The 27,542-nt window shown below is 36.3% G+C and overlaps 2 protein-coding genes across 3 annotated transcripts; both read left to right on the forward strand.

The window, feature by feature from the left end:
* Positions 1-1,568: 1,568 nt before the first annotated feature.
* LOC127505507 (uncharacterized) lies at positions 1,569-13,724 on the forward strand. Its single transcript, XM_051881107.1, has 2 exons — positions 1,569-3,130; positions 11,758-13,724. Exons 1-2 carry the CDS (start codon positions 2,683-2,685, stop codon positions 11,979-11,981), a joined length of 672 nt encoding a protein of 223 aa, XP_051737067.1. The 5' UTR covers positions 1,569-2,682; the 3' UTR covers positions 11,982-13,724.
* A 116-nt stretch (positions 13,725-13,840) lies between these two features.
* LOC127505505 (cytochrome P450 2J4) lies at positions 13,841-25,750 on the forward strand. Of its 2 annotated transcripts, none has more exons than XM_051881102.1 (10): positions 13,841-13,981; positions 17,353-17,555; positions 17,632-17,794; positions 17,901-18,050; positions 18,908-19,068; positions 19,222-19,398; positions 20,760-20,898; positions 20,991-21,178; positions 21,747-21,888; positions 21,965-25,750. In XM_051881102.1, the coding sequence occupies exons 2-10, from the start codon at positions 17,358-17,360 to the stop codon at positions 22,138-22,140; spliced, it is 1,494 nt and encodes a 497-aa protein (XP_051737062.1). In that variant the 5' UTR covers positions 13,841-13,981; positions 17,353-17,357; the 3' UTR covers positions 22,141-25,750. The 2 variants fall into 2 exon arrangements, with proteins under 2 accessions (XP_051737062.1, XP_051737061.1); XM_051881101.1 differs by having other exon boundaries at positions 13,847-13,981; positions 17,335-17,555.
* The last annotated feature ends 1,792 nt before the right edge of the window (positions 25,751-27,542 follow it).

Here is a 27,542-nt window from a genome sequence, read left to right on the forward strand (position 1 = left end):
AGAATTGAGATATAAAGTCGTAATTGCGAGTTATAAAGTCAGAATTGCGAGTTATAAAGTCAGAATTGTGAGATATAAAGTCATATTTGCAAGTTATAAAGTCAGAATTGAGATATAAAGTCGTAATTGCGAGTTATAAAGTCAGAATTGCGAGATATAAAGTCAAAATTGTGAGATATAAAGTCAGAATTGCGTGTTATAAAGTCAGAATTGCGAGATATAAAGTCAGAATTGCGAGATAAAGTTGCAATTGTGAGATATGAAGTCAAAATTGTCAGTATTTGAAAAGTGAAAGGGGTTAGAGCTGTATTTGAAAAGATGGACTCATTCTATCTGAAATAACTATTTTTGTACATAAGTATTTTACAGTATTTGTGGCTAAATTTGCAAGATTACCCTAAAACAAATGTAAGGTTTTCTTCAACTACATGTAGTTGAACATATGGCCTAAATACCTAAATAAATGTCTCGGCCTAAATGCATGGTCTTCTGGTCATAAATATGCTGTTTGACTTTATAGGTCAAAGAATTTAAATCCTGCCGAAATCAATCATCGGGAGTCTGGATTTTGTACTAAAATATGAAGATTTAAACTAAAGCTTGCAGCAAAGGCACAGCCCTACCTCTTCATTCATGCATTACTCATAAGAATAACGTGCTTTTATGAACTGGGTTGTTTTTAAAATGTGCCATTAATCTCCATGACAAATTTCTCTTGGGAAGTATGAGCATTTATATGAGGTCATATTTTGTCTTGTGTAGGGAAAAATCACAGTACGGATGGCATTGAAGGCAAACTAAACCATTTTATATTTAATTATTTCCGGTGGCACCATTAATTTGGCCTATTTTAAATTGTATTAAATAAATTATCTTGCTTACAAAATAAATCTCAAACAGCTGTTGTTTGCTTGTTCAGCTGGTTTTCTTTTAAGGCCAGTGCTAGGCTAGTTTAGCTGATGGTCTTCCAGCCTGAGCAACTGACAGATGCCCAAAATCCTGCTAAAACCAGCAACCTGTTTATGTTTTGTTGTCCAGTCAACGAAGTTGGTCGCATTAAGATATATATCTCTGTCTCTCCAGCTCTTGGGAGTCGTGAGGCACGGGTCAGCGCATGAAGGATGTTTTCGCCTCGTCTCTTCATCTTATCAGGAGCTAGAGGATATCTCGCGACGTGATCAGAAAAAAAGGAACACGTGACTTCTGTGGCGCGCACGGCTAGTTATGGATGAGTGTAGTGAGGTGACGGGATTTTGAGGCCCAGGACCACCATTATTACCCTGCTAGTGATGGTGATTGTATAAATGTGATTATTTATACAAGAACATTTCTGACAAAATTTGGAGTGATGTCTCCGTTCACTTTTCCTAGTCTCCTTCAACCTTGTCCTTCAAAGATGACTAAAAAAAAGACTCCAACACATAAGTCTGCGATAACATTGTCTTTTCCGCTTTAAAATTCCCATACATATCACCCAAAAGCTAATGTTTGAAGTGTTTTTGTGAAAGTTATACCTTCGATTAGCCTTGACGTTTCCTCCCCGCGCTCCCTTCAGCACTTGTCTGCGCGCGCTCTCAGTGGAGGCAGCTGTGTCCTTATACTACCTTGAGAAAAGGATGGGAAAACCGTACAAAACCCGTTTCCAGGTCAACACGGGGTTAGACTAGCTGAAGGCGACCCTCGTTACGCTCTTGAACGCGCTCGCTTTGAATCCCCCACCCCCTGCATACAAAATTGACGCGCGTGTTTGGAGCTCGTGAGGAAAATGCTGACGCGTTTGACCGTTTCGTCAGCGTGTTTGACGTGTAGACTGCTGAGGGATATTTATTACTCTTAAGGACTTTTTATGGAGGCGAACGATCGTCGAAAAATATTTCGTAAACGCGGAAACACTTTCTTGGGAGAACGACATGAATTTGGGATTTTTGTATAGGCCTTATAATGAGAAACGATGTGTAGGTTACGACAGTAGCCTACTGAGGGATATTTATTACTCCTAACGACTTTTTATGGACGCGAATATCGTCGCGAAGATGTTGTTATGTGGAAATACTTTTGGGGTAAACAGAATGTTTGGAAATAGACGTTAATATAAACGCAGGTATGTTTTATTATTTATCCTCAAATCTCGTATTCTGCACCATTTTCCATTTAACGAATATTTGATTGCATTATTAAACAAGAAAACAATAATTCTTTCCACAGCAAACAAACTCGAATGATCATCTCAAACATCCTGTGTGAAACTCTTTCTCTGAGAACGTCCTTGCTTTTGGAAACGTTTTGAATATTGTGAGATAATTTAAACGACGTGTTTTACATATTACAGGATATTTATTGCTCCTTCGCGACTTTTTGTGGACGTGAGCGATCGTCTTATATGTGGAAATACTTTAAATTTGGGGATGTTTTGAATAAAATACAGCGCTAATTATTTTTTTTTAAAGCTTTTACTGCAGCGTTTTCATTTACAGAACATTTATCTCTCATTGAACAAGCGTATACAGTGTTTCATGTGGAAATAACACAATTTGGGAATTTTAGCGAATTTTTGGGACAGATTTCTCTCTTATTAAACCAGGAAAATTCATGTTGCACTAATGTATGAGGAAACTGATAACCTCATTTGGATAAACTGAACGAGACTTCAGCAAGAGTTTGGCGCAACTACATCCACTGGTGATGCCGGAGGTCACTTCCACCAGAAGTGATAGGCTAACATCCAAAGGCATTATGTTTTTATGCAACACCACAGCCATCAAGGACTGGAGTTATTTTCTCTCTCAGATCTTGCCTCTTGTGAATAAATCAGCGGGATTTGTTCATAAGAGTATGGATCGGGTGGAGGCGGTGACGAGCACCATGGTGACGGCTCTGGAGCCCGATCTGAGCGGGATGAGCGCCAGTCATCCGCCGCTCAACTCCAATCACACATCCGGGATGGAGCACGTCTTTCAGTACTCGTACTCCGAGAGTGACCTGCAGTACACGGACTACAGGACGCCGCAGAGGGACTCGATACCGCTGCCCAAGGCGGTGCTGTACCTGGTCATGGCCGCGCTGGTGGTGGTCGCCGTGGCTTACGCGATCGTGGGGCACCTGGTGAAGGATCTCGTGCATGAGTTTTTGGGTAAGTGCATTCTGGAAATGTACTGTGTATGTGTTCAATTAAACAACACTCTGACAAAACACTGTGCAAGTATTTGTGTGTTTTGGGTATGCATTCAAATCAGCAAGAGAAATAAAGAAATGCAACTCTGCATCTGTTTGGTGCATTGCACTAGTACTGATAAAAATAAAACAAGCCAAGGTCTCTGATTTCCCAGCCTAAACCAGCAAGTGCCTATACCGAGCGAGCTAACAAAAATATATACCAAAGACGTTTTTCTAATGTTCCCATCAAGTTATGAAAACCTTATTTTTGAATTTTTCCTAAACGCTCAAAACGTTTAAAAAACATTGCAAAAGACATAGAGGTAATATTCCATTTGTCATCCTTCAAACATTATGGGAACGTTACTTTTGAATGTTCTCTGAACATTCTAAAAATAGTAACATTTAAAAAGACGTAGAAAAACTAAAATGCTTCAGAAAAAGTTCCATGAATGTTTTTGTGCAGATAACTAACAGACATGCTATCTATGTTACTGGAAGAACGTTGCCAGAATGTTCTGAGAACATTCCCTGTTATCTGGGTAAAACCGCTCTAAAACCAGCCAACAGATCAGTCTGACAGTGCTGGACCATCTAAGGTTGTTTTAAAGGATTAGTTCACTTTCAAATGAAAATTATCCTAAGCTTTACTCACCCTCAAGCCATCCTAGGTGTATATGACTTTATTCTTTCTGATGAACACAATCTGAGAAATATTAATAAACATTCTGACGCATCCGAGATTTGTAATGGCAGTGAGCGATACCAACGAGTATGAGCTGAAGAAAGTGTCTCCATCCACATCCATCCAACATAAACGTACTCCACGCGATTCCAGGGGGCTAATAAAGGCCTTCTGAAGTGAAGCGATGCGTTTCTGTAAAAAAAATCCATATTTAACAAGTTCTGAAGTAAAATATCTAGCTTCCGCCAGACCGCCTTCCATATTCTTCAGAAAGCTTACACTGTTCGTCCTACGCCTTCCCTATTCAACTTACGGAAAAAGCTTAGCTGACACGACGCCAGCCCCGTTTTTTTTTTTTTTTTTCGTAAGTTGAATACAGAAAGCGGTCTGGTGGAACTTGTTAAATATGGATATTTTTTTACACAAACACATCGCTTCGCTTCAGAAGGCCTTTATTAACCCTCCGGAGCCGTGTGGAGTACGTTTATGATGGATGGATGTGGATGGAGACACTTTCTTCAGCTCATACTCACTGAACCCGCTCACTGCCATTATAAAGTTCAGATGCGTCAGGATATTTATTAATATAACTCCCGATTGTGTTCATCAGAAAGAAGAAAGTCATATACACCTAGGATGGCTTGAGGGTGAGTAAAGCTTGGGCTAATTTTCATCTGAAAGTGAACTAATCCTTTAAGCTGTTTTTTTTCTTCTTCTTCTTCTTTTCCAGCAGATCATATATTTACAGCTCATTTATTCATCCATTGCAACCATTAACTAGTACTATGGTAATTTCTAATATGAAATAGTTTTCTGAAAGTGTGCTTTTGGATTTCGGTGTGTTTAGGTATTCATAAGGGGTTATAATGAGTTTGTCTGGAGTGTGTTTTTTGGGGGATGCTCCATATGTTTGATATTTACGCGTATGTATGTGAGTGCATTAGACTCATGATATTTTGTTTGTTGGTGCACACTACTGTCTGCATCAGTTCTGACATGAAGCAGTCTGAACTCTGAAATGCACCTCTGTTGTTCATTCACACATTTACATTCACCTCCACAAACATCTCGTCTGATCGCTGAAAGCTCAGAGTTGAGTATCTGGAAGGGGATGAAAAGGAATTACAGTTCCTCACTTCTGTTTTTCAAAGACCTTGATGTTTACCTGAAGCGATGAAGCAGGCGAGTTTCACACACACACACACACACACACACACACACACACACACACACACACACACACACACAGGAGAAGCAGAGAGGGGACATGAGCACTCAACAATACCTAAGAGATTTCCCCAAAAGCCCTGGTTACAGCAAGCACTCTTCCTGTAGATGTGCTCTGTGCATTTGTGTCGGTCCTGGAGGTGTAAATGTGAAGATTGTCTGTTTGGTGAGATTCTCACTGTAGTGTTTCTCTCTCCAGGGTCAAGACAGGAAGTATAGGAAGCTTACTTTTTCTATCCTAGTAGTCATGTGCACTATTTAGTTTAAATTCATCTGCTTGTTTATTATGATATGGCAAGCCTCACTATTGCTGATATTTATAGGTTGGAGTTTTCTTCAAAATGGACAGGAGTTGCATTTTTTTCCCTTGTTGGACAATAAAACGGCTGGAGAAAAAAGCAGGTGAACGCCACTAATATTTTCTTCAGCAAATTAAAAATCTAGTGTTTATTATGAACTATTTTAAAACTGATTAAAAATAAGTACAAAATTAACAAAAAAAAACAAAAAAAAAAACATAACCATTGGAGATTATTTACACAGTCTGTCATATAAATCAATGACACTATTAAAAAATACAGATGAATCAGACATGCAGATTGTATAGGGGAGAGTGGGGTAAGATGAGCCATTTTAATTTACTTATGTGCTCCTCAAGATAAGGGAAAATGAGGCAGGAAGTACAATGAAAGTATTGCGCACACTTTGGCCCAAATGTTGGGGACATTTAATTTTCAAAAGCATATAAATTATCTGAAAGAAAAAGAAATGTTAGTTATGATTAATTTAAAAATTCCCTAACAGTATCTAAAGTAATTTCAAGATGTTTCCTATCATTTTAAATGCTCAGAATACATCTATGACAAAGAGTTCTAAAAATATGGCTTATTAAAAAAGTGCTCCTGTGGCTCAATTTACCCCAGGTTAGGGGTAAGTTGCTCCATATGGGCGTAAATGGACTAACTGAATCTGAATCAAACCCATGTGAAATTTTAAAGATAATTTAACTATTTTAAAAACAAATAATTATATTTCTTAAAGGTAACTTAAAGGATTAGATCACTTCAGAATGAAAATTTCCAGATAATTTACTCACTTTATTTCTTCAGTTGAAAAGAAATTAAGGATTTTTCTCCATATAGTGGACTTCACTGGGGTTCAACGGGTTGAAGATCCAAATGTCAGTTTCAGTGCAGCTTCAAAGGGCTCTACACGATCCCAGACGAGGAATAAGGGTCTTATCTAGTGAAACGAATGGTCATTTTCTAAAAAAATAAATAAAATTTTTATACTTTTTAACGACAAATGCTCGTCTTGCACTGCTCTGCAATGCGCCACATATTACGCAATCATGTTGGAAAGGTCACGCGTGACATAGGCAGAAGTACCAAGCGAACGTGCAAAGACTAAGTCAAACGCCCTTTACAAAAAAAGGTAAAACAACGATGTTGGATGATTTTGAAGTTGAAGTTGAAGTTCGCCCTACCGCAGTACTTCCGCCTACATCACGCGTGACCTTTCCAACATGATTACGTAATCCGTGGCGCTATTAAAATGAAATAAAAACTAAATTAGAATGAATGGCAGCATTTGGTTCACTTTGCCCCATAGCTGCCATTTTGGAAAAAAATTAGCTAGTTACCCAATTCAGGCTAATTTTTAGCTAAATGATTTGTATGGTTTTACACATTGCTAAATCACCAATATGGATCATAAATATTTTAGACCTGAACAAATTTGCTTTGATGTAACAGCCATTATATCTATAATGCTAAAATTTTACTTTGACACACCAAAAACAGTTTTTAAAGTAAATGGGTGCCTTCCACTCCTCCCATGTGCTTCTCCTTTCACCATCTGGCAGAAATGATGGGAGGTCACATGACAATAAAAGTGTATAGTTGCCAAGATAAAAGGAGGTGGGTCGACTTACCCGCTGGCTTATCTTACCCCACTCTCCCCTACAAGAGCCAGTTCTCTTACATGTTATTTCTCATGAATTATAAAAATCCCTTTTAATGTCCTGATTATATTGCCATGCTCATTTTCCCTCTCCCTCTTTCATTGAAGCAGTTCAGCCTAACTGGCATAAATTTGTATGTGGGAAGTTTTCGTGCCATCACATGGCTCTGCTTATCAGCCACTTTTGTTTACTCACACCCTTCAGGCCGACTCTGCTGTATTATCTGCTCATCTTAATTCCAGGAGGCTTTCTGAGTCAAAGGCGAATGCGTTTAGCAGAGCCAGGCTGGTGCTTTCTGTCATGGATCTGAACTAAGCGTTCGGATTGATGGCGCATTCATACTGGATGATGACGGTACCTTAGAGTTATTTGAATCATTAATCAAGTAGTGTAGTACTTTAATTCATAACTGCAAGGTATAATTAATGCAGTCAGACAGCAGCCTGAGGCTCATATATAATATGTAGTGTGTATTGCATTACAGAAAGAAGCTGTTGTTGCTTCCTAATTGGAATATCAATATTGTTTTCATGAATTGTGAAATATGACCGGACATATTCTTGACAGGTTTTGTGAGATTCTTGGCTTCTGTTTCATAAAGAAGGCCTGCACATCTTTTTCGATTTCCATCATGCTTTTCATTAAATTATTGAAACCAGACCTTTTAATCAAGTCATGGGCTATTTTTAACTTAGTTTATGTCCTTGAATAATAATAATGTTTGTATAGCGCGTCTGTGAAAGTGCACTGCTCTTTTGTGTTAGACAAAGTGTCTTTGGTACATTAATGCCATTTCTAATCAGATATACATGTTTGAGTGCATAGAATATGAATATTTATGTTCAATCTCAGACTTTTTTCCACCTCTGTCAGTGCAGATTACCATGGTTTAACCTCTCACTTCTGCTGCCACAGGCTGTTTACTGCTATTTTCTTGTGTCCTGTGTTTCCTGTCACAGTTTTCTGACTGAACCCGTCCCCAGACCATTTTCCACAACAAACAGTTTCACATTGTTTTGTCAAAATGGACTCAATAGATGAATTCATTCAGCCTCCAACAGGGTTTTCTGTGTATTATGAGTGGTTCAAAATCATAACTCTCAATCATGAAAGTTCAATTTAAAGTATACTGTGTTTTTTCCCTATTCTGGAGAGAAGTTATTCTATTTGTTTAGTTATTAAACTTAAAAACGAATCATACACGTGTTGGTATGAATCGGCGTGGACAGTAACAGAATAAAGGCCTATTCAAAAGATTTTGGCATGAAAATCGCCCAATTTCAAGGCCATTTCAAAACAAAGCACTCTATGGCCCCTTTTGTACTGAAAACGTGATTCATCAGACCAGGCCACCTTCTTCCATTGCTCCGTGGTCCAGTTCTGATGCTCACGTGCCCACTGTTGGCGCTTTCGGCGGTGGACAGGGGTCAGCATGGGCACCCTGACTGGTCTGCAGCTATACAGCTCCATACGCAACAAACTGTGATGCTCTGTGTATTCTGACACCTTTCTATCAGAACCAACTTCTTGAGCAATTTGAACAACAGTAACTCGTCTGTTGGATCGGAGCCTTTGCTCCCCACGTGCATCAGTGAGTCTTGGCCGCCCATGACCCTGTCGCCGGTTCACCACTGTTCCTTCCTTGGAGCACTTTTGATAGATACTGACCACTGCAGACCGGGAACACCCCACAAGAGCTGCAGTTTTGGAGATGCTCTGACCCAGTCGTCTAGCCATCACAATTTGGTCCTTGTCAAACTCACTCAAATCCTTACGCTTGCCCATTTTTCCTGCTTCTAACATATTAACCTTGAGGACAAAATGTTCACTTGCTGCCTAATATATCCACCCACTAACAGGTGCCGTGATGAAGAGATAATCAGTGTTATTCACTGTTACTCACCTGTCAGTGCTCATAATGTTATGACTGATCAGTGTGTATTATCTCTGACATGTAAACTAAGCTCAATAGTGGGATGCTGCACTGTGATATATTTATTTATTTTTTAGTTTATTTAACAGGGATAATAAACTGCTCCACATATAGGCTTCTAGCCAAATAAGGCTAATTTGCAGCCCCAGTCCCTGGTTAGGCTTTTTTAACAATAGTAAAACATTAATCACAAAAAAAAATAAATAAATAAAAAATATAACAATAATAAAAAAGTTGAGACCGTGCATGACCATGAGTGTTCACAAACCTGCTTTTGTTTGAACCACTTTTTTAAATTTCTTTGAAAAATGTTTAACTCTGTTTGCATTTTCAGTTCAGCTGGCAGGCTGTTCCAAAGCAGTGGACCTTGAACTGAAAATGTGGATTGTGCAAATTTAGTTTTTCTCTTTGGTAATGTGCAATTTTGATTAGTTGCACCTCTTGTAGTGATCCCCTTACTACTCTGTTTTGATATTAATTGGCATATAATTTCTGGAGCAAGATTATGTACACATTTAAACACCGTTTTAATAAGAGACAAATTTATAAAATTTTCAAAACTAAGCAAACTATATTTTTGTAAAATATTACAATGATGAGTTGAGACACAGGTGTTTTACATCAGAGCTCTTACTGTATGTCTTTCAACTTGACTGGTATCATTTATTGGCCAATCACCAAAAAATAAGCATTATTTTTTTATGCACTCAACAAACTATTTAGGCCTAAATTTAAGATGTATGTATTTGAATTGTATATAAAATGTCAATTATTTTGGATGGAAACAGTTTTAACCTAAACAAATAGTTATTATTATAATGTGATACATATTTGTCAGTCATACAAAAATAAAACAGGTAAGATTTCTGCACTTTATTTAAATAATTTTCAAAAGGAATTTATTCAAATTGCTTTGTTCATTGTCAAAACAATTAGATTTATTTAGTTAAAAAGTATAAACTTTGTGTAAGTATGTCTAGCTGTGGAACAAGCAATACACAGTTCAAATGTATAAGACTGAAATATTGGATTGATATATAAACCTGGTTATTGTAAAACACATTATTAGTACTATTACAGAAATCTTATACCTGTTTTGTTTATGTCTGATTGACAAATATGCATCATATAAATTTTATTAGTTGTTAAAACTGTGTAATCCAAGTGGATGGAAATTTTATGTGCATTATGTATTCAGATACATAAAACTTACATTTACGAGGAAATATTTTTTGAGTGTGTATCATACTTAAATATAAAGGTTCACAAAAGGAGAGTTTTGTCATATAAGAACCATTTTTGGTTCCCCAAAGAGCCTTTCAGCGATCAGTTCTTTTTTCTTAGTTGAAGAACATTTTAATAATAATAAATTATTATTAATTAATTAATAATTTTAATAATCTGAAGAACCTTTTCCATTTTGTGGACGTTATGGACGTTAAAGTCCCTCTGTGGTGAAAATCAAGTTTGTTTATATGTCTATCTGGTGTTTTTAATGTGCTTTAAGACAACCATTAATCACCATTCATTCATAATCAACACCATTGCTGAGTATTTTCTCTTTAAAACTGCAGTGATCTAAAGATGCGGTTTGAATCAAGAAAAAGGCTAATCATTTATGTGTCCGACGTTGTAAAAAGCAATACCATTGTGCAGCGTTTACCTCAGTAAGTTGACCAAGTGGATCTCTGAGCTCGTGCGAGTGAGTGGAGGCGTGGCTAATTAGCATATTCATAGATTCATGTATATTAAATGAAGCAAGGGTGTAGAGTTACATTCAAGCTATTTTAAAGGGTTAGTTCACCCAAAAATGAAAATTCTGTCATTTATTACTCACGCTCATGCCGTTCCAGACCCGTAAGACCTTCGTTAATCTTCGGAACACAAATTAAGATATTTTTGTTGAAATCCGATGGCTCCGTGAGGCCTACATAGGGAGCAATGGCATTTCCTCTCTCAAGATCCATTAATGTACTAAAAACATATTTAAATCAGTTCATATGAGTACAGTGGTTCAATATTAATATTATAAAGCGACGAGAATATTTTTGGTGCGCCAAAAAAAACAAAATAACGAATTATATAGTGATGGCCGATTTCAAAACACTGCTTCAGGAAGCTTTGGAGCGTTATGAATCCGCGTGTCGAATCCGCAGTTCGGAGCGCCAAAGTCACGTGATTTCAACAGTTTTGGTGGTTTGATACGCGATCCGAATCATGATTCGAGACGCTGATTCATAACGCTCCGAATCTTCCTGAAGCAGTGTTTTGAAATCGGCCATCACTATATAAGTCGTTATTTTGTTTTTTTTGGCGCACCAAAAATATTCTCGTCGCTTTATAATATAAATATTGAACCACTGTACTCACATGAACTGATTTAAATATGTTTTTAGTACCTTTATGGATCTTGAGAGAGGAAATGTCATTGCTCCCTATGTAGGCCTTACAGAGCCATCGGATTTCAACAAAAATATCTTAATTTGTGTTCCGAAGATAAACGAAGGTCTTACGGGTGTGAAACGGCATGAGGGTGAGTAATAAATGACAGAATTTTCATTTTTGGGTGAACTAACCCTTTAAGGCATGAAGAATTTTTTTTCACAGGAAAAAATGTTTAGACATGTAATTTTGGTAATCAAAGAAGTGATAAAATGATTGACTACAGGGGTTCCTCGTGGAACCATCAATGCCAGTAAAGAAGCTTTACTTTTAAGAGTTTGTCCTGTCTCATGCAGTGGATCCTTTGACTTTCTGTGTGACTGATAATCATCTCTAATCTGTGTCTCTCATCAGAGTGGGTGTTTGGGCCGCGTTCAGACGACCGCAGGAGCAAGAGTGAGGTGAACTGCATCAGCAGCAGCGTGAATGAAATGAGCGAACTCTCGCGTCCAGTGGACACGTGCTGCATCGTGTACAATCACTCCGAGTCCCTGAACGCCATGAAGCCGGAAGAACTGGTGGTCACCATCGATGAGACCTTGCAGGACCTACCTCGTGAAGCTTACAGTGGAACCTAAATGAGAAAAACAACCGCGGTTTGATCCAGCCCTTTATTATGAGGAGAAAAGCACGGTTGCTTCAGTTTGATCAGCATCTGTGAGCCGGTGCAGTAAAGTCAGATGACCATTGGCGGTCATGTGGAATTTAGGAGACTTTAGAAGGAATGGAATCACAATAAAGTACATGTACATGTTCTTTATCGGAGTGCTGTGAGACACTATATTCTTTGAACTCGAGAAAGAGGAGAGACACTTCTTTATCATTCATATCAGTGTTATTTTTCTTGTTTTGTGGAGACATGCACTGTGAATCTAGAATAGTGTTCTGCTGTTATCCGTTTCATACTCTACCCACAACCAGCTTTGGTTTGATTTTCCCACTTTTTTTGCAGATATTTATGGCTGAGAACTTTTGGCTGTGTTGTAGTATTTGCAAATACTTACATTTTACTTACTTTCAGGTTTCCTGGAATTGATTATGCTGCTTGAAAACAGAAATACTTAGAGATCTGCTCCCTACAGGTTACTTGAAAAGTCAAGCAATGAAGATAGTTTAGATATATACAGCCCTTGATGAAAAGAAAGAGATCAACAATGGTGAAATGGTTTCATCTAAGGCAGTGTTACCAAAAATGTGTGTTTTATAATGGAAGGAGATGCTACACAAACAATTCTCACTGAAAAGATATATTTAAATGAATGAAAACAGCAGTTAAATACACTTGTAAGTGGCTTTTGATAATATATTTGAGTTATACGTTGACAGATGTCTCTGTTTACTTCACAACTAAGGGCTATAATTTCAGGTTTCATTGCAGATGGTTATCATAACGAAGCTTCAGATCTGAGTATCACAGATTTTCAAAGTCAAAAAAGGGGATAATTGGTAGAATTATTCCCTCACACACACTCTAAAAAATGCTGGGTTAGAAACAACCCAAGTTGGGTTGAAAATGGCCAAACTTAGTGGTTGGGTTAAATGTTTGCCTAACCTGCTGGATAGTTTTATTTAAATCAATTATTGTTTAAAAATTAGTATATGACTAGCTTAAAATGAACCCAAAATATGTTGGAAATTAAAAATCAGACACACCATTACTAGGCAACAATAATGATCAAAAGGTAAACACTTTTTAATAAGCAATTTAATAAATGTTTATTGTTAATGTTCATTTATTAAACATTAATAAATGTTAATTTCCAACACATTTTGGGTTCATTTTAAGCAAGCAATACAGTAATTTCTAAACAATAGTTGGGTTAAATAAAACTACCCAGCAGGTTGGGCAAACATTTAACCCAACCGCTGGGTTTGTCCATTTTCAATCCAACTTGGGTTGTTTTTAACCCAACATTTTTAGTGTGCAGTTGTTTCAAACTGGCAAAAGAAAAGAAAAAATGTTCAGAAATAAGATTGAGCCGTCAGATTGAAGGCTTCGTCCACTTCTGCTGTTCTCTCTTTCATACATTTTCAACAGTAAAGGTGAAAAAATAACTTTACCTGGTTTACCATACTGACAACTTGTTTTGACCTTTACTGCCAAAGTGTAATTGTTTTGTCAGATTGGAAAAAAAAAAAAGAAAAAAAAAAGAAAAAATCGTTCTGTGATCCATGTGTCCAGTCATGCCATGTAACAATAATCGAAATATGTTACGAAAGTTGTAGAAAAACACAGAAAAGATGTTTTTCCTGTTTCATGTCCTGCATTTTACACAAACGTCACAAGTCACCTTAATAAATGTGACATTATGTCAAATTTATCTAAAACAACTTGACATTCATTTATTTTTATTTTTACATATTTTTATAATATTATAAATGTTAAATACTATTTTTCTTTATTCTGAACGTGTGCGCAGTGACGTTGAAAAGTAGGCGGTCCGTAGGCGGGCGCGCTGTGACGCAATCAAAACAACATTCAGCCGTTTCTTCCTTGTAGACTGACTCCAGTTTTTAACTTAACGGCTGTACGTTTATGTATTTCTACGACGGTCCTTTGATAAATAACATTATTCTCGTAAGTACAGATATCCTGACCGACATCTACGCGGTGTAGCGATCATTTGACATTAATTTGTTTGTGCAGCAAACTCAGGCAGGTAGAAGGTCCGACTTTTACTTCGTTGTGTTTTTATGATAATTGTCTTAACCGTGAAGTGACTGAAGTAAAAGCGTTATTTTTTTTTCTTCTTCAAATCCTGGGTTTTATATGAATCTGCGTGAGGTTGTAATAGAAATGCCAAATTAAATTTAAATAATTTTTTTTTAGAAATATTTTATAACTTAATAAATATAAAGTATAAAATTACATCAAAGTAGACCATAACATTTTAATGTGGTCTTTCATAGTAAAATGAATTAAATGCATTAGTCAGGTCAGGTATAGTTATTTGATTAATTCATGTAAAATCACTTAAATGTTTCAATTTATTTAATTTAAGTATTATTAAAATCTAGCTGGTGTGATGTCAAAGTACTTGCAAATATCTTTTTTTTTTTACCTTAAAAAAATATCTTTGAAAACCCTTACAAAAATAATGACCAAGTTGAAGTTCTGTAGTATACATTGTACTTGATGGTTGTCATGAACACTCCTCAGTTTTGAGTCCGATCTGCTGTGGTTTGAACAGCCAATTATCTCCCGTCACTTATTAAAATTAATGAAGTGTGTTTTAGCACGATGATGAAATATTACCACAGTTCCCTAAGTCTTAAATGGGATCAAGCACGAAGGCAAGTGGAAAAGCGATCGTAATTAGCCCATATTAACATTTAAGATGTTTGTGTTTCTGACCCAACATCCATCCTGCTTGTACTTGTTAATTCAGGTTTGAAGCAGTTGTCAAATGTGTCTTTCTTACGTCAAGCTGAAGGAGTCTTGAAGGGACTTTTTCTGTAAATCAGTTTGCCTGCTAACAATAAAACAATAACAGTAAACATCAGTAGGAAAATAGGCCACTTCATACATATCAGGTGCAACAGACGCTGTCATAAACATTCATAGCTGACAACAGTTGTGCGTGTACAAGGTCAAGAGTGTAATATAACGTCTTGTGTGAATTGATTTATCAGGTCTGAGTTCCTCGATGGGACCTGTATGATAATTAGGAGTATTTTCTCTCTGACATGTTTCATACGCCGTGTCCTAGTTCTGTATGCAGCGTTTGAAAGTTCAGGACTATTAGTCAGACATTCACTGATTCTTCAGATGTGAGAGAAAACATGCGCAACAAATTTACCTGTTGTTCGTTTTGAAAATGGCAGCATTTCCACTTTGACATTTATTCAAGATTGATTCCTAAGCACAAAATACCTCCAGCGGGAGTTATTCTCTATATCAGTGCGCACTGTTTCTGAACTCCCTGAAACACCTCCATCTTAAAGGGTTAGTTCACCCAAAAATGAAAATAATGTCATTTATTAATCGCCCTCATGTCGTTCCACACCCGTAAGACCTTCGTTAATCTCCGGAACGCAAATTGAGATATTTTTGTTGAAATCCGATGGCTCAGTGAGGCCTGCATAGCCAGCAATGATATAGCATAGCAAATATATAAATATAAATATATGCATAGCAAAGATCCATTAATGTACTAAAAACATATTTAAATCAGTTCATGTGAGTACAGTGGTTCAATATTAATATTATAAAGCGACGAGAATATTTTTGGTGTGCCAAAAAAACAAAATAACGACTTATATAGTGATGGCTGATTTCAAAACACTGCTTCATGAAGCTTTGGACCGTATGAATCTTTTGTGTCAAATCAGCGGTTCGGAGCGCCAAAGTCACGTGATTTCAGCATTTTGGCAGTTTGATCCGAATCATGATTTGACACAAAAGATTCATAATGCTCCGAATCTTCATGAAGTTTCCTTCCAGGAACGAACACAACACAATATTTCTCATTTAAATAATTCCCGACAAAGGCATACGCAAAATAAAGGGGCGCGGCCTGGTTGAGTTTGTTAGTAGTGTGTTGAAACCATAGACTGTAAAAAAAGATGGATGACGCAGCTTCACTGTCTTCCATTGGCGCTTCAATATGGCGCTGACATCTTGAGGCTCGATTCTGCGCAGTAGTGAGCGTGAGCCATATCAAGTTCCCGCCCACACTCCCGCAGAATCGGTTAATACAGTTTACTGCAGAACAACTCATGTCGGTCCTCCCGAAGATCCAAAGTCCGTTGGGGCCTCAGTGACTACTTCACTCAGAGAAGCTGTCCATCTCAGCTGTCAATCATGACGTCAAAACCTGCGTTTTTAAGGTTATCAAATAACTAACTAAAACCAAACTTATTTAAAGAACGAACACTTTAACTAACATCAGCATGATAAAAAGCTGCCTAAAATGACAGACACCATCTTTGAAAAAAAAAAAAAATTTAACGTGTGATTTGACTGTTTAGTTTGTCTCATGTCCCATTACATTACATGGAGAGGGCGGGGCTTATGACCTATACTGCATCCAGCCACCTGGGGGCGATCGAGATGCTTTGGCTTCACTTTTAGGCTATGTGTGCACCGAAATGTTTTTTCTCCCACAGCTAGTGTATTTTTTTCAATTGTTTTCAATGGGAGCGCCATTGAGCAATCTCTCGCCACAAGTTACAACCCATGTAAACATCTTTATATTCTTTCATGCTAAAGTTGTACAAATGAGAGTAGTTTCTAACCTCTTCACACAATCTCTCGTCTATGTAGACCTCCATCATCGACGAAATTCGTGTCGCACGCTGTATGCTGACCCTCGCGTACGCATAAAAAGTGAAGTATACATTGCTTAATGAGGCGCTGAGCGTTCGCCGTTTTTTACCACTGTCACTTTTTACCCAGCTGTCCAATCATAGTGGAGGAGAAACAATACAGACACAAACTATATGTGAAATGAGATACTAGTAATTCTTCCGTGGATATTTTGTATCATAGCAAGTGAAGCATCTCAAATGAAAAAAACATTGCGCTGCCGAAACGCTCTCAAACGCTCACAGATTTTTCAGTATGCTTGGTTGAAACTCGCAGTTATGGTAAAAACGCTCGAAGCGCTTGACCAATCACAACACACTGGTCCAATCGACCAATCAGAGCACATTGAGCTTTTCAGAAGGAGGGGCTTCATAGAGACAGGAACTAAACAGAGCGTTACTGACGGACTGGGAAGAGAGGAGCTGCAACAATGGAGAAAATGAGAAAACAAATGTGTTTTTTGAACATTAAAGCATGAAAACCTGTTCCAGTTGAGCCCAAAAACAAAATCAAGACTTTGAATAATATGGACTCTTGCAGTGACACATTTTTAAAGGATTTTTTTGTCAGCGTTTATTTGAAATGGAAATCGTTTGTCATATTATAAATGTCTTTGTGTGTAGTGGTCTCTCTCGTCTCAGTAAGCATGGCGTCAGTGTTGTCACAGCTGATGGGGGAGTGGATGGATGTTCAGGGACTCCTGATATTTCTGTGTGTGCTGCTGTTGGTGAAACACCTGCGAGATGTTCAGTCCAAGAACATGCCGCCAGGACCCTTTCCTCTGCCTGTCATCGGAAACCTTATAAATTTAGGCTTTAGTGATCCACTGGGCTCCTTTCAGAGGGTAAGTCACATATGACACATACAAATATGTAAAATGATTCTATGTGAATGTATAACATGAAGATCATGTTGATTAGATTGCTGAGAGGTATGGAAATGTGAGCACACTTTATTTGGGAAGCAATCCCTGCATACTACTCACTGGATACGAGACTTTCAAAGAGGCGTTTGTGGAACAGGCGGACATCTTCACAGACCGGCCGTACTTCCCTATAGTTGACAAGCTCAGTAAAGGGAAAGGTACAGATGGAGGAAGAAGTTATATTGCACCTATCTGATTCAAATACTGGCAAAATCCTTAAACATTACATTTCATTATAATCATAAAATTATTCTTTCTATGTAGGTCTAGTTATGTCGAGTGGCCACATGTGGCGTCAGCAGAGGCGTTTTGCTCTGGCAACACTGAAATACTTTGGTGTGGGGAAGAAAACGCTAGAAAACTCCATCCTGCAAGAGTGCCGCTTTCTCTGTGACTCTGTACAGACTGAACAAGGTCAGTGAGCATCATTTTAGTGCCAAACACCACTTTTTTTCTCCTCACAAGCAAGATTTGCTGTCATTCTTTTATTAAAAACTCAAACAAATATGAAAACAGAATGAATGCACAATGTTTTATAACCAAGAAATGAAATTTTAGCTCAATGTCATAATCATGTCTTGAAGGGCTGTGTGTACATACTATCCTCTAGAGGCCACGATCTGCAAGTGCAAGTGTCTTTTTGAAGGTCAAACATCTGGGAAACCACATGAGAGCCCATCTTTCCTTTTCATTTTCATAAATATATAGTATACAGTGAGATCCAAAGTCTGAGACTTCACTGAAAATCCTGGATATTTTTGTACCTGCAAATAGACAGAAGGTTTTAGGATTTAAATGTTTATAATAATAATTATAATAATAAATAAAATAAATATCAATGTTGTAATCATAAAAAATAAATTAATTAAAATTTAATAAAATAAAATAAATAATAATAAATAATCTTTCCTTAATTTTAATTCATTCTATTTTTAATTAAAAAAGTACAGTGAAATCCTGGATTTTTTTGTACATGCAAATAAGCAAAGTTTTAGGATTTAAATGTTTTTCATAAGAATAAGAATAATAATAAATTAATTAAATGTAGGAATCATAATTAATAAAAAATGTAATAATCACAAATAAAAATAATAAATATGTTAATAATAATAATAAATTAAATATATATAAATTAAATACAAATATTTAAGATTAACTATTGTTCAGATCTAGAGTAAATTTGTGAGCAAATGTGTATTTTTTTTTGTTGTATTTTTCCATGTTTTCTTAAATCTTATAACATTGCTTTAATCTCATTGTTGTGTTTCTAGGTTTGCCCTTTGACCCTCAGCGTCTCGTGACCAATGCCGTGGCTAATATAATCAGCGGGTTGGTGTTTGGTCACAGGTTTGAGTATGATGACCATCAGTTTCATCTGATGCAGAAGTATGTGGATGACTTCTTACAGCTTCCCATCTCCAACTGGGGACGGGTACGAGTTCACCCTGCTATTAAGTTCATACAAAGCAGTGAAACTGGAATTGACTTTATTGACAAGTGCTATCAACGTCAGTTTCATTCAAGGGATTGTAGTAAATTGTAGCATTGTTTGAACATTTTTTGTCCTTTATTTGTTTCTTTATAGTTATATAACCAGTTTCCAACCCTCATGTCATTGCTGCCAGGAAAGCACCAGACGGCATTCGCCAGCATGTCTAAACTTCAGCCCTTCATGCAGGAGGAATTCAGAAAACACAAGGAGGAGAGAGACCCGTCCAACCCCAGAGACTACATTGACTGTTATCTGGATGAAATCGAGAAGGTAGTGTTGTCCTAGGATGCCCTGCTGGTGTATTTATATTCCTTTAAGAGGGCTTTATTGGGAGTTGGGACATGTGTTAGCAGCTCCTTTATGAATATTCATGTGTAGTTACAGCATCTTACAGCTTATTGGATCATGTTAACTAGTCAAACCTTAACCACCAAATTCTACTTCTGTCCTTTGTGTACGTAATAAGGGCTGGTGCTGAAATACCACCAATTTATTTAGAATATGAACCTTTAAAATTGAATATATGTTTAGTTTCAGGGGCAAAAATACATGCAGTCAATGCAATATATATATATATATATATATATATATATATATATATATACAATCAAACCAAAAATTATTCAGACATTTTTGATATATTTTTACTAGTGGGTGCAGGACACTATAGTTCATTTATGTAAGTGAGGATAGCAAAATAAAGTAAACTGTGACATATTATACCCAAAAATTCTTCATACAGTGGACTACCAGTAAAATTGATAAAAATTTGGAACCAAAAATTATTCAGACGTTTGACCTGACCATGTTTTGCTTAAGTGTTATCTGACATAATTAAGATTATTTTTTTCTGACAGTTTAACTCTGAGATCTTGTCATATTTTATTACCATTTTTTTAAACTATAGTTAATAAACTGTATTAATGAATGAAATGTTCAAGGTGTCTGAATACATTTCGGTTTGACTGTATGTATATATATGTATATATATAGCCCTAAATATAATATAAAAATATTTAATTTTTTTAGTCATTTATTTTAGTTAGTAAGATATATATGTATATAAAAGAAAATATATTATGTATTTATTATATTTATGTTAGTATATTTTAAAATGCACATTACCAAAATAGTTTTGTATATTTTGTATAGTTTTATATATCTGAAAATATATTTCTAATATATAAATACATATATGTATAATATATAATTTAAAATATTTATTATATAAATATGAATATAAGAAAATATCTGTATGTACAGTAAATATAAAATATTTATTGTGCATGTATGTATATATGTATGTATATATATATATATATATATACATACATACATACATATATACTATTTATATATATTTACAGTACATACAGATATTTTCTTATACTTATTTATATTTACTATATAATAAATATTTTATATTATATATTATACATATATGTATTTATATATCAGAAATATATTTTCATAAATATTTTTAAATTCACTTCAAAATAAACAATTTTTTATTTTTTTATATATATATATATGTGTGTGTGTGTGTGTGTGTGTGTGTGTGTGTGTGCGTGTGTGTGCGTGTGTGTGTGTGTGCCATATGTGAAGTGTTTTTTGTGTTCCATCATTCCCAGTGTAAGGACAGCGAGGCAGAGTTCACAGAGGAGAACCTGATGCACTGTGTGGTTGATCTGTTTGGAGCGGGAACAGAGACCACCTCTAACACACTCAGATGGGCTTTACTCTTCATGATCAAGTATCCAGATGTGCAAGGTGGGATATCAGTCAATCAACAGATGTGACTTCTTGTTGCTTGTCCTCAAAAACTACCATCACCATGTTCTTCGTTGACTATTTTCTTTCAGAGAAAGTCCATTCTGAGATCGATCAGGTGATTGGACAGACACGTCAACCACTAATGGATGACCGAACAAATCTGCCGTACACCTACGCTGTGATCCATGAAATTCAGAGGTTCGCCAACATTATTACCTTCACGCCTCCCAGAGTGGCCAACAAGGACACAATGGTGGGAGGACAACTCATCCCGAAGGTCATTGTGTTTTTATGTTATGTACAATACAGCATTTGTGTGACTGAACAAGGTCAGTTATGTGCAACTAAAGAAAATTAAAGTGGTTCTATTATGCTTCTTTTTATTCATCTTTCTTTAGTGTGTAATGTTGCTGTTTGACCATGAACTCAGTTTCACTGTTTCTGAACTCCCTGAAACGCCTCCATCGTAGTCTTGAGTTTTCTTCCCGGAACGAACACATTACAATATTCCTCATTTAAATAATTAATATGCAGAATAAGGGGGCGGGGCCTGGTTGAGTCAGTTAGTAGTGTGTTGAAACTGGCGGTTATAGTAAGAGGCGGGACATTTCCCAAACACATTCGAAGCGCTTGACCAATCACAACACACTGCTCCAGCCGACCAATCAGAGCACATTGAGCTTTTCAGAAGGAGGGGCTTCATAGAGACAGAAACTAAACAGAGCGTTACTGACAGACTGGGAAGAGAGGAGCTGCAACAATGGAGAAAATGAGAAAAATAAGGTGTCCAAAAACAAAATCAAGACTTTGTAAAAGTCGTAACTTTGTATGTTTGGTTATTACAGGGTGTGATAGTGATGCCCTTGCTAAAGACAATCCTACAGGATAAGAATGAGTACAGCACTCCGTATGAGTTCAACCCTGCACACTTTCTGGATGAAAATGGCATGTTTTTGAAGAAAGACAATTTCATTCCTTTTTCAATAGGTAGGTTATGTCCATATACAACTCTATCATTACACAGATTATGAACAAATGTACTGATCCAGACTGTGATTCCCAGGTAAACGGATGTGTCCAGGTGAACAGCTCGCTCGTATGGAGCTCTTCCTCTTCTTTATCTCGCTGATGCAGCGTTTTACCTTCCTGAATCTTGAAGGACAAAAGCTGAGTCTGAAAGGATCTATAAGCGTCTCATCCGGTCCTGAACCCTTCCAGATACGTGCTGTGCCTCGATAGATTTTAATCATGCAAAAATCAGCTTCCTTAAAGCAGTTCTGTTCCTGAATCATGTTCATTACATGGGCTCTTCTCCCAAAGGAACCTACAGCTACAGCTCACAAACTTAATTACTGAAGGGATGTAATGTGTTTTTGATAAGAAATTGATCTGATTTTATTTCTTCACTGTTATTTTCCTGCTCATATACTGTCTGGGCATCAAAATGCAGAGACAACAAACTTGATACGATAGTTCAGTACTCTACTGTTCAAAAGTTTGGGGTCTGTAAGATTTTTGGTTGCACTTCCAATATATTTACAGTATACTTGCCAAGAAAGTACTGAATAATATAAGGCAACTACATGGGTTAAGGTTAGGTTCAGGAGTATTACCTAGTTATTACAGTTATTGTAATTACTACAATAAGTATATTGTACATGCGAAACAGGACTGTAAAATGATTTATGCATTTATTTGATCATATACAGTAAAAACCGTAATATTGTGAAATATTATTACAATTTAAAATAACTGTTTTCTATGTGAAAAATATAGTAAAATGTAATTTATTCCTGATCAAAGCTGAATTTTCAGCATCATTACTCCAGTCTTCAAGTGGCATTATAATCATTATAATATGATGATTTGCTGCTCAAGAAACATTTCTGATTATTATAAATGTTGAAAACTGTTGTGCTGCTTCATTTTTTTTTTTTTTTCAGAATTCTTTTTCTTAATAAAAAGTTCAAAATAACAGCATTAATTTGAAATAGAAATCTTAGTAAAATGTCTTTACTGTCATATTTGATCAATAATTTGCTGAATAAAAGTATTATTTATTCCAAAAATCTTACTGACCCCAAACTTTTGAATGGTAGGCTACTTTACGTGGTGCTATATAAGCTAATTTGCATCCTTTAAGTATTTCTGTAGAAAATTAGGCAGACGTCATTTAAGAGACAAAAGAATTTGGAGTCATCTGAATTTTTTGCAGACAAACACTAATAAAATTTTCTGCAGAGCTCATATTAACATATTGACCAATATCTTCTGAAGGCTCAACCTGAGGGTACGTTTACACGACAACGATGTACTAAAAACGGAAAAGTTTTTTCTTTGATGACAACGTTATCAAAACTATCCCGTTCACACAGATCCACGAAAATGACTAAAAACGCTGTTTTACACATGCCAGACGAGTAGTTGGCGATGTCAGTTTGTAAATAAAGACTACGTGCCTCTGCAAACGTGTTCTTTTACAGCGCACTCGCACCAAACGCGCATGCATATCCACTTTATTTTTACAGTTTACTACACTTTGATATTCTTCTTGGTATTTCCTTATAGCCGCTAATAAATCGGAAGTCTCGCACATTCACAGAAAAAATAAGGTGGATAGATTAAACGCATAATACGCATGTGCATGACGTCACTGTTTTCACAGATTCGCGGTTTTTGCAGTTTACACGGAAATGACAACGGTAGCGTTTTCAAAAACGTGCACTTTGAAACCCGTTTTCAAAAGTTTGCAAATGAACGGCCAAAATGCATTAAAAGTTTTGTTGAAAACGGTGTCGTTGAAACAGCCCCTTTTTTCAACTAAAAACGGAAAACTTTTTATGCGTTTCATTTACACGAGAAGGGCGTTTTGGGTGCCGGAAAACGCAAACTTTTGAAAACGGGATTCAAAGTGCAAGTATTTGAAAACGGTCTCTGTGAAAACAACAAAAACGCGAATATGTGGAAACGTTCGCGTCAGGCACATGCGCTTTACATGTTCAGTCTATTGTGTTTCATCGCCATCTAATGGCCTGCCAGCAGATAACAGCGTTTTTAGTCGTTTTCATTGATTCGTATGAATGGGGATCGTTTTGACAATGGTGTCATTTGTACGCGGAAAACTCAAAGGAAAAACTTCTCTGTTTTAAGCATATCGTTGTCGTGTAAATGTACCCTAAGCACAGAAGTACATCAGAAGTACCTAAGTACATCTCTATAAAGATGACATAACTCATGCAACAGGCATTTATTAGTAGTAGTAGTAGTAGTGTATATGCAATTTTTTGCTGCCTAATATTTTTTGTCGAAACTGTGATATTTTCAGGATTCTTTGATGAATAGAAAGTCCAAAAGAACAGCATTTATTTGAAATAGAAATCTTTTGTAACATTATAAATGTCACTTTTGATCAATTTAATGCATCTTTGCTGAATAAAAGTATTAATTTCTTAAAATAAAAAGAAAAATCTTATTGACTCATTGAGAAAATGATCTAGATTAATACATAACATGTGAAAGCTCGTGACATATTTGAGCAAATATGAAATCTGGTCTGGTATTGTATCTCAATAAATATGTCTCATGAATATTAATTAGGTGACATGATAGTCCAGAAAGGGCCTAGAATCATGATCATTAATTTAGTTCAGCTGACTAGTAATAGTCCAATTTCCACCCCGTAACTTCCGACAAACCCTTGAAAATCAAGTAAACTGCCAGTAATCTAGGCCATTAGCTCGGCATATGTCTCAGGTGATGAACAAACACAAACACCATAAAAATTCATCACTGGCAGCCGGACGAGGTCAAGGGTGTAATATAATTTCTTTGAGCTAATGGCTTTCTCAGATACAGACCCCACAGTGAGACCTGAATTACAATTAAGTGTATGTCCTGGCATGGTACATGAAAATCTCTGAAAATGTGGACTTGACTATGAGTTTAAGAAGTGATGGTGCAAATTTCTGGTGTAATGTTCTGTTTTGTATGATGATCATTGCACCTCAAGTTAATATAGCCTAATATTAATAAGACATTGTAATCATATCAGTTTTAAACATTAAGGGCCACAATTACTAAACAGGGCAAATGGGAGTGAAAAGTTCTTGGCGATAAGAATGAAGCTTTTCGAAACTTCGAATCAATTGAACCAGTTGCTTCGCAAAATGATTCACTGTTTCGTATCGCTGGAAACGCCACACGCTGGTGACGCCTGCTGGTCAGAACGGTGTAAATGCAGCAAAAATTCAGCTCAAATGTGCATAAACATCTTTTACAAAACCATTGCAAAAAGGTTTAATCTATTAGACGCAGTAAACAAATCATCTATAACATTAAATACGAAGTGTCTTTATAATATGAGTTATTTTATTAAACTGTAGGGCTTGGATAATCAATCCAATAAGAGACTTGCAACTCTTCCTTTTTATTATACAAATGTGTCCTTAAATGTCTACAAATTTATAAAATTAATCCGAGATCATCGAGTAAAAATGTGTGTGTGTGTGTGTGTGTGTGTGTGTGTGTGCGCGTGTGTGTGTGTCATGGCAGGACAGTGTCGACTTTTTGTTCTTTTTGTTCTCTCTCTTTTACGCTTTCTCTCTCTCTTTAAACTTTTGTGACGACGTAGAATGTTCATTTGTGTACTGTTTGTCTTTAGTAAATCCTGACAGATCATTGGAGATATGAAATTTTAGGTTTAAATTCATAATCAGATCTTGCAGAAACAGTTGCATGTATAGAAAGTTCGCACTGCCCTCTTCAGGCCACAATATGCAAGTGCACGTTTCTGATGGTCAAGCATGAGTTCATCGGTCCTCTTATTTAAATAAACACATTTTCCAAAATCTCTTAGCATTGCATCTGCCTGTTTTCTTTCATTGTTGTTTTTCCAGGTTTGCCTTTTGACTTTTAGCATCTTGCGATCATTTTGGTCACAGGGTTGACTGAGTATGATCTATGATGATCATAAATTTCATCTGATGCAGAAGTATTTAGATGACATCTTACAGCTTCCTATCTTCATCTGGAGTAGGGTATGAGACCAGCCTGCTATCACGACCACAACCTTGAGATATTAAGAATGACTGCCATTTATTTCTATTAATGTAGAAAAGTGTAGAAAATCACCCATTAAGTTCAACTAATGTCCATGCAAAAATGAATGCACAGTTAAACATATTATGCAGAGATGGAAGGAAACACTTATAATAATAATAATAAAAACACTGCTATGTTTTAATGAATTTCCATGTATTTCAGAACATGCTGCTTTTACAGCTAAGTTTTAAATCATCAGTAGCCAAAAAAGTGTTATTTTATATCAAGTGATGCCTCATTCCCATAATTCCTTTAGTAAACCGGGTGCTTAAACGAAGCAGACATTGCATGCAAATAAACTCAGTAATTTTTAGTGCAATTCCCGCCTGAGTGTTTCAAGAAAAAAGAAAAAAAAACTGCAGAATTGAACCCTGCAGCAAAAAAATGTTTTTCATCTCATTCTGGGTATTGAATAATAAGTTTTTGAGCTTGTATGATATTATCTCTGATGTCACAGATAATCTCAACTTCACTCTTTGTAGATTATCCGTAGGGTAGCCGACCTGAAGAAGGCAGTTCAGCTCTGAGATCAAACCCTTCACACTTCAGAGAGCTGGATCTGAGCTACAGTCACTTCACTCTCTGCTGTCTGATCTACTGAAGCGTCCATATCATAAGAAAGTGCCTCCATCCACATCCATCCTTCATAAACGTGTACTACACGGGTTAATAAAGGCCTTCTGAAGTGAAGCGATGCGTTTGTACAAAAAAATCCATATTTAACAAGTTATGAAGTAAAATATCTAGCTTCCGCCAGACCGCCTTCCATATTCAAGTTAGGAAAAAAAAAAACGGAACTGGCATCGCGTCAGTTAAGCTTTTTCCGTAAGTTGAATAGGGAAGGCGTAGGACGTAGCGTTAGCATTTTGAACTGCAAGACGTTACACTTTCTTCCTAAGTCGAATACGCTAGATATAAGAAAATCATATACACCTAGGATGGCTTGAGGGTGAGTAAAGCTTGGGGTAATTTTCATCTGAAAGTGAACTAATCCTTTAAATATATTTTTTTGTGTTTCCATTTGCACAAATAGTGAAAGAAAAACTCCACGATCAAAAAGAGGAAAAAATAGAGAGCAATTGATAACGGCAGTTAGAAGAGAGAAAGATGGTTTTTGTTGGGTTTTTTTTTGTTTTGTTTTTTACCGTCGCTCCCATAGCCGCTGTATTAGAAACACACAGCAGCGTTAACTATTTTTTTTTTGTTTTTTTGTAATTTGATGCAAAGGTAATATAATACAATGTATAGTGTTATAAATGTAGCCTACATATATTTTAAAAAAAAGATGAAGAAAATATAAAAAGCTTTGCAGGATTTACGATTTTGATGACCGTTATAACGCATCATCGCAGTCTGTGAAAAGGGTCTATTAGCAAAAATTAGATATTTTTGCAGTAAAGTTGAGTAGGTCGTATATTTTTACATTTTCAGTATTACTATATGTTATATGTTGAATTGATGTTTATAAAAAAGACGTTGTAGACAGTGACGTCATATCACGACCGTTGCAGCATCTGATGACATTTTGCACGTTCAAAGTC

This window comes from Ctenopharyngodon idella, chromosome 22 (genome assembly GCF_019924925.1).
Source record: "Ctenopharyngodon idella isolate HZGC_01 chromosome 22, HZGC01, whole genome shotgun sequence".
Taxonomy (NCBI): Eukaryota; Metazoa; Chordata; class Actinopteri; order Cypriniformes; family Xenocyprididae; genus Ctenopharyngodon; species Ctenopharyngodon idella.